The sequence below is a fragment of the Pseudomyrmex gracilis genome, unplaced genomic scaffold (genome assembly GCF_002006095.1).
Source record: "Pseudomyrmex gracilis isolate BER0280 unplaced genomic scaffold, ASM200609v1 scaffold_843, whole genome shotgun sequence".
Classification (NCBI taxonomy): Eukaryota; Metazoa; Arthropoda; class Insecta; order Hymenoptera; family Formicidae; genus Pseudomyrmex; species Pseudomyrmex gracilis.
Genome location: NW_018021427.1, coordinates 3,138 through 11,444, shown reverse-complemented (window position 1 = coordinate 11,444; position 8,307 = coordinate 3,138). Strand labels below are relative to the sequence as shown.

The 8,307-nt window shown below is 37.3% G+C and overlaps 1 protein-coding gene across 1 annotated transcript in view; it reads left to right on the top strand.

Annotated features, from left to right (window-relative positions):
* LOC109861576 overlaps positions 1–2,631 on the top strand; it is a 4,627-nt gene extending 1,996 nt beyond the window's left edge. The window contains exons 3-5 of the mRNA XM_020441278.1: positions 225–487; positions 595–1,700; positions 1,770–2,631. Of these exons, the coding sequence (XP_020296867.1) occupies positions 225–487; positions 595–1,700; positions 1,770–2,631 (2,231 nt within the window). The remainder of the gene's footprint in view (positions 1–224; positions 488–594; positions 1,701–1,769) is intronic.
* Positions 2,632–8,307: the final 5,676 nt, after the last annotated feature.

The following is an 8,307-nucleotide window of genomic DNA, read 5'->3' as shown; positions in this document are numbered from 1 at the left end:
CAGAGTTACTCTTTTCAATGTTCACGATAGTTTTATGATAACATATGCCTGTCGGTATTATTGGTAACCGCGTCGGTATGTATCATCGGTAACCGTGCCGATATATGGACTAAATCTCGGGCCGCTGGCGCGTGATAGTAGGAGGCGACCGGAGGAGAACTACTTCTCCTCACGGAGCACGATATGGTGCTCCGCACTGTACGTGGACGACTTATTGTTTGAAGCTCCATCCCATGTGGAGGCAGTTCAGCTCATTATTGATGTGACGCGCATTCTGGCATTGGGATGCTTTGAATTAAGAAAGTGGATATCCAACAATGCAGAGGTTCTAGAAACGATCGGAAGATCCGGTGATAATCATCAGTTTATCAACCTATATGAGACTGAAACTACAAAAACCTTGGGGCTATCATGGTCCTCTAGCAAGGACGAGTTGATCTATCGCGTCACTTTAAACAGCCACCTCGGACCAGCCACAAAGCGTTCTGTCTTATCACTAATAGCTCGGATTTTGATCCGTTGGGGCTTCTGGGTCCAAGCGTTATAATTACCAAAATAATGTTACAAAGGATGTGGAAGCTGAAACTTACATAGGACGAGCCTCTTCCGCCGGAGTTGCAATCCAAGTGGGCCTTATTTGTCAACGAACTTACTTTACTCAATGATCTTCGTGTTCCACGACAGGTCTGTTGCACATCCCCACAAGTGGAAATACATGGGTTTGCAGATGCAAGCGAGTTAGCCTACGGCGGTTGCGTCTACGTAAGATCTACGGATAAAGCATTAACAGTTTCCGTCCGTTTGCTGTGCGCCAAATCAAGAGTCGCTCCCCTGAAACCACTCACAATACCGAAGTCGGAGTTAAGCGCGGCTCACGTTTTAGTGAGTTTGGTAAGCAAGATCACGTCGTCATTGGATGTGAAGATTGACTCCGTCCATTATTGGAGAAATTCCGTTATTTGCCTAAGCTGGATACGACTTGAACCTCATCGTCTTTATGTGTTTGTCCGTAATTGGGCATCTGACATACAAGCGCAATCTCATCCGGGCAGTTGGAAGTATGTTCCATCCTCCGATAATCCCGCGGATGTGTTATCCAGAGGCGCCTCTCCAAGGATGCTGTCACAGTCAAGACTTTGGTGGCATGGGCCAGCCTGGTTGAGGGAGTCTGAGAGTCATTGGCCAAGTCAAATCGATCGCGTGCCTACTGAGCTACCGAAGCTACGGGACGCAACTTTGAACATTCTGCACGTCGCAACGACCAAATGCATTATTTCATTCGAAAGATACTCCACATTAGAAAGGCTGGAGAGAGTAGTGGCCTTTTGCATAAAGTTTATAAATATACAAGTGCATAAGCTACCCATTAAGGGCTTTCTCAGCGCGCAAGAAGTATGGCATGCAACCATTGTGTTGGTGAGATTGTCACAACAAGAGTCGGTTCTCGAGGAATATAGTGCGCTGTCTGCTGGCAAGGACATATCCGCACGGAGCAAGATTCTTGGCTTAAAGCCCTTTTTACACACCGACAAGACCATACAAGTAGGAGATCGCTTGGGGCGATCTGAGTTTGGCTTCGACAAAAAACACCCAATGATATTTTTATCGAAGCATCATCTAACTAAACTCTTATTCCAGAGCGAACACAAGCGTCTTCTGCATGCTGGTCCTCAGCTGTTGATGTCTCATGTCAGGGAGACGTATTGGCCGGTTGCGGATTGAAGCCTAGCCCGTTAAGTTGTACATCAATGCATTCAGTGTTTTTGCAGCAAGCCTAAACCGATTGCGCCGCAAATGGCAGACTTACCACTCGACCGCGTAACACCCATTTCCGTCTTCTATAGTACTGGCGTGGATTATGCCGGGCCCTTTGTCACAAAGGACAGAAAGGGACGAGGCTGCAAAACTTACAAATCCTACATCTGCTTGTTTATTTGCATGGCTACAAAAGCCATTCATCTTGAGCTGGTTTCCGATCTCACCACGGAAAACTTCATCCTGGCGCTCCGTAGATTTGTCGGTCGTCGAGGAAGACCTGCCAAAATATCCTCCGAAAATGGAACTAATTTTGTTGGCGCTCATTCTGAGTTGCAACGCCTCGGAGAGTTTCTCAAAGAAAACGAGGGACAACTACAAGATCGATTGGTGACGGAAAAAATTAACTGGAGCTTCATTCCCTCTTATTCACCGCACTTTGGGGGTATTTGGAAAGCAAGAGTAAAGTCTACTAAGCATCATCTGAAGAGGGTCGTGGGAAACGCGCTACTAACATTTGTAGAAGAGTTCTACAGCTTACTGGTGCAAATCGAATCCGTATTGAACTCGCGCCCTCTTTTGCTCATGTCCTTTCATTCAATGGATTTACAGCCACTCGCACCAGCTCATTTCATCACTGGTAGTTCATTGACAACTATACCTTGTCCAGATATGACTGATATCCCTGAGACACGACTGTCTCGTTATCAGAAGATTCAGCAGATGCAGCAGAACTTTTGGAAACGCTGGTCCAAAGAGTCTGTGTCTGAGCTGCAGTGTCGCACCAAGTGGAAGACTAGTGTGGGCACGCTCAAGGTCGACGATCTGGTCTTGGTCAAGGAGGACAATTTACCTCGAGCAGCAGTTATTTCGTAGACAAAAACAAACAGCCCCAAAAATTTTTTCCGTAACAAGAGAAGCCATTGCGCTTCAATTGATTGTCTCAAACATCTTCATTTTGTTTCCAATAGCCCAGAAATTGTTTGTACATATTAGTAATTGATCTATTAGATTTTCAGTTGCTCAACGAGCTTTTTGCTAGTGCTGGTTGAAATAAACAAATCAATAGTTGGACCAACACTCAATAATTAGTACTTTTCTCTACTTAATTATTTAGATCAATTTTCTATCACTTAGCTGATTAATTCTTCTTTGCTCTAATTAAAAATGGCGGAGCTTTTTGAAAAAGATTGAATAACACTGTTAATGATGCGAGGATGGGGAGATCAACAAAGAGAATATAAAACAGTAACGCGATTATTTAATGAAAATTTTTGGAATGAAAATAATAGAATCTCTAAAAGTACTGTAATCCGTACTATTCAACGTTTCGAGGACATTGGTAGCGTTAAAAGCTGCTCAAGATCTAGACGTAAAACAGCAACAAATAATAATAAGGCAGTAGATGTTTTATAGTCTTTCGTTGAAAATCCCCATATTTTCATCAATCGCGTTGCACAAGAACACGAAATCGGTTATGCATCTGTCAATAAAATTTTGAAATTGAATAAATGGCATCCATACAAACTCCATTTGTGCCAATAGTTGTCCGAAGACGATTTTGATAGACGCATCAAATTTTGTGATTTTATGATGGAGATGATTTTGTCGACGATCTTCTATTACTTAATAATATTGTTTTCTCTGATGAGGCAACACTTGAACTGACTAGAAATGTAAATAGACATAATTGTAGGTACTGGAGTGACGTTAATCCTCACTGGAAAAGAGACAATCATACCCAATATCCACCAAAAGTTAACGTATGGGCTGGTATTCTTAATGGTAGACCAGTTGGCCCTTTTTTCATTGAAGGCAATGTGACAGCACAGATATACACAGTCATGCTTTGCGAACAAAATGTTCTAGCTATTTGAGACATAGCTGGTGGAAATATGGATGAAATTTATTTCCAACAGGATGGAGCTCCCACCTCATTATGGTGTCATTGTCCGTCAATATTTGAATGAGGTCTTTCAGGATAGGTGGATAGGGCGAAGGGGTCATATTGAGTGGCCACTTCGGTCTCCGGACTTGACCCCACGTGACTTTTTTTGTGGGGTTATTTGAAAAGTAAAGTTTATGCCACCAAGTTTCAAGATTTAGATGATTTAAGTAGGAGAATAACTCGAGAGATAGAACTAATACCGCCAGAAACGTATCGGAATGCGGTTTTAGCTGTTTATAACAGATTGGCACATTGCCAGGCTGTTTGAAGGAATTTACAACAATTTGAACATTTGTTGTGAATTGTTTGATACAATTGAATATTTTGCCCAAGCTGATCAATTGGAATGAAATTCGCCTTAACTGGCGGGACCCACACGCCACTGTTGTCTTAACTAGTCGGATCCTCACGCCACTCTTGCCTTAACTGGCCAGAATCACACGCCACTCTTGTTTTAACTGGCCCGACCCACACGCTACTTTTGTCTTAACTGGCCGAACTCACACGCCACTCTTGCCTTAATTGGCCGGAATCACACGCCACTTAACAAATTGTTAATTTCAAACCTTTATAATTTAAAAGTACTTAATAAAAAAATGTTTTATTATAATGTTTTGGAAAGCTCTCGAGATAAGCTATAAAAATATGCAATAAAATGTAGGAGGTTTTATTTAAAAAAATAAGGTTAACCTTGAAATGACCTTAAAAAAAATGGTCAAGATCAAAGTCAAGGTCATCATCTTACTCCTCGCTTGAAACCATACAACTTTGCTATTGGACATTGTCTCCAAAATGCATTCTAACTGAAGATATTAGAAGGGTCCTTAAATACTTTTCGATGACCCTGTATATATATAAAGAAAGAATATATATATAAAAAAATAATTAAATATATGTACATATATGTACAGGGTATAAAAAGTACTGGTACCGCAAAAAATCTTGAAAACTAAGCATGTTACAAAGAAGTGTTTCAGATAAAAGTTGTAGAGGTTTAAAGGATTTATTTATTAATTTTATCAGTTTGAATGACATTCCCAAGGTCACCTTGAATTTTTTTAAATGGACCACTCTACTTTTTATTGCAAATTTTTAAAGCTTAATTTAAGAGCTTTTCAAGACATTATAATAGTTTATTTTCATTAAGTATTTTTTTATGGGTTGAATTAGAGTTTCGCCGGTATTAACATTATTTAGTGACGTTATCATTCATTTCAAATGTTGCTTTAGTTAAAATAACTATGTTGAATAAGAAATTAAGTTCTTTATCAATTCTCTGCATTATGAGCTTACAAAATTTATTATGATCAAAAGTATCTTCGTAGAAAAAGTATCGGCGCAGTATTCTAATGTGCAACTTTCATAACAAAAAATGCTTAATGAAAATAATCTTTATTATACTGTTTTGGAAAGCTCTTGAATGAAGTTATAAGAATCTGCAATTAAAAGTAGTGTTTCATTTTAAAAAATCAATGTGTGACTTGACCTTAGTGGCGCTTTCCAAAGTGACACTGATACAATTGAAAAATAGATTCTTTTAAGCCCAACAACTTTTATCTGAAACTTTTTTTCATAAAATGCCTAGTTTTCAAGATTTTTTGCGATACCGATACTTGTTATCTCTACTCTGTATAATATAATGTCTTAAAAAAGAATGTTTTTAGGTAAATATGTATAAAAACGGAGCACCTCAAAGGTCAATGACTTTAATACATGTTGTCAAAAACACCTTCCTGAACAACAATCTGCAACTTTTAGCCGTCGCTCGTTGCTCGGTAAAAAATTATAAACAAAAGAAATATCATAAATGAACTCTTATTTTCTGACACCGTAGACATTTTGTTTGTGTTGTAAGCGTGTAGGCAGAGGGGGCTGCGCCCCCCGCAGGGAGAGGGACTTTGACCCTCCTCCCTGCTCTCCCTTCGCGAAAAACTGAAGGCATACATCAATATGCACGATTACACTCACCATATAGTAAATCACAAAGAAAATTTCGTAGATCCTCATACTAATTGTCACACGCAAAACATCGAAAGAATTTGGCGAGATATGCGGAGTAATATTCCACGTTTCGGGACATCAATAGAACATTAATTGAATTCTTTACTTGACACTTAATTGAATTCTTTATTTTTTTGTGAAGGGGGAACAAGGGGGAGAGGCAAAGCCCTGTGAGGGGGGGGCGCAGCCCCCTTCTGCCTACACGCTTACAACACAAACAAAATGTACACGGTGTCGAAAAATAACAATTTATTGCCGCAACTTCTTTTGTTTATAATTTTTTAACGAACAACGAGCGACGGCTAAAAGTTGCAGATTGTTGTTCAGGAAGGTGTTCTCGACAAAATATGTTAAGGTCATTGACCTTTGAGGGTGCTCCGTTTTTATACATATATACCTGTTTTTTTATTATTTTAAACATAAATTTAATTTATAATTAAAAAGGTATTAATTTTTTATACAATTTATATGCATTTATAAATACATATAATATATGTATTGTTTTGTATATCTTTTAACGTTAACGTAGTTAATCTATAGATAAATAACTTTTTACTTGGTTAAAGAATAACAAACAAATGTGGAATTTAATTATTAATATAGTGACAATATAAGAATATAGGCATGAATTTCAAAAAAGTATGACAAAGCTGAGAAATCAGATCGTTATTTCCACAAAGACTTATAACACACACACTGACACACACACATGACAGAGAGGGTTTGTAGTCTCTAAATACTGTGAAAGTGACGAACCACGGAATCCTGATCTCTGTCATCTGTATTACATACACACACATACCTATATACGTGAATTATATGTTTAAAATATTTGTAACTAAGATAAAAATGAATATTGATGTTTTACTCTAATATATAAATCGTTATGTTATGTTAATGATATAGCGTAAAGTATCATAACATACTCGAGTTAAGTAACTGTAATTACAGTTGCTCTCTATTTTTTACAAATCATTATTTCGGTATTAAAAATAAAATAAACTGAGTTTCTCGAGAACATCGTATAAACAATCAATGATACCACCACATAAGTTTGCTAAATATTAAATTAATCATTTTGGGAAAATTGAAAAGTAAAATATCACACATTTCTACGTAGTACTGACACTCGTATATAAGTTTAGTAGCGACATACAAATCGTATGCAAAGCTAACATTGACATAATGATTGTTGTTTTATCGTGTCATATTGTGTAAATCACCTTGATAATGAGAGTATCACCAGCAATAAACGCCATTTGAGGTACAAATAAAATCCTTCATTATTTCATAATACTTCAAAACATATCATATATACTAAACAAATAAGGAATGGTCAATCAATACGTAAAAATCATATTGTGCAAAAACAAAGAAGAATGTCATAATGCATTTGCAAGAATTATAACTCTTTATCTGTATTCTTCTATGTATTGGAACAACCAGTTTGTCAGGAAAAATTTAGTCTTCGTGTTCCTTTTAAAATAAACATTTGAAATGAAAAGTTCATTACTACTTGGCAGAAGAACTACAAGACTCAAACACGTTATTTCAATGCGTCCCTATTGCGTATTTGAAAATAACTTTATTGAAAACAAGTTTTGCTCTCGTTTTGAAATGGACGCCAACATTTTATTTATTACTGAACTTAGCAGAAGAATTCAGTTAAGACAAGTGAATTGAATAGCAAGAATTATTTATTTTTTTGTGTACTTAAAGAAACAATATCACAAAAAATTGAGACTTTCCTCTCTTTTTGAAATAGATATTTATGTTTCATCATTATTTGACTTAAGAAACTGCATAAAATCAAGTAAACTGAACAGTAGGAATAGTGTGAACACATTCATGCCAAATTATAATCATCAATTTGTTCATCATTGTTTNGACATGAAGCAACAATCATTACATTAATATAAAATTTGTAGACAATTTGTATGTCGATATTAAATACTTATATACAATTGTCAGTACTACGTACAAATGTGTGATGTTTTATTGTTACATTTAGTTCTCCCAAAGTGATTAACATTTAGCAAACTTACAAGATAATGGTACCATTAATCGATTCTACGTTGTCCTCGTAAAACCTCAGTTTACTTTATTTTTAATATCGAAATGATTTATATAAATAAAGAGCAACTGTCGTCACAGTTATATAACTTAAATTTGTTATACTACTCATTGTTTTAAGATAACGAATTGTAATTCTGATATTTGAAACTTTTGCGTTGTATTAACATTCAAAAATGTTTTTCAGGTTTGAACCGCGTTAATGTCATTATTATATTGTTACGCGGCGGACACCGCGTATGTACCGCGGGAGCTGGGTGAACGGCGCGCGCTCGGTGCGACTGTCAGTTGCCGGGCGACAACGGAGTTTGTTACGAAAGAAGTTCAAGAGAGATACGAAGTTGTCACGGCGCGTTTCGGCGATTTGTATAACGAGCTGTTCTTTCCTTGTATTTTGTTGTAATAAAGTGTGTTTGACGAAAAGCCGCGTACCCAGTGTTCACAGTTTTAGCTTCCTTACAGCATGCTTAAGCGGTGGAAGGGATGCGCACAACAGCAGCGAGTTTATGCAGGTAGAATTTGCTGCTGTT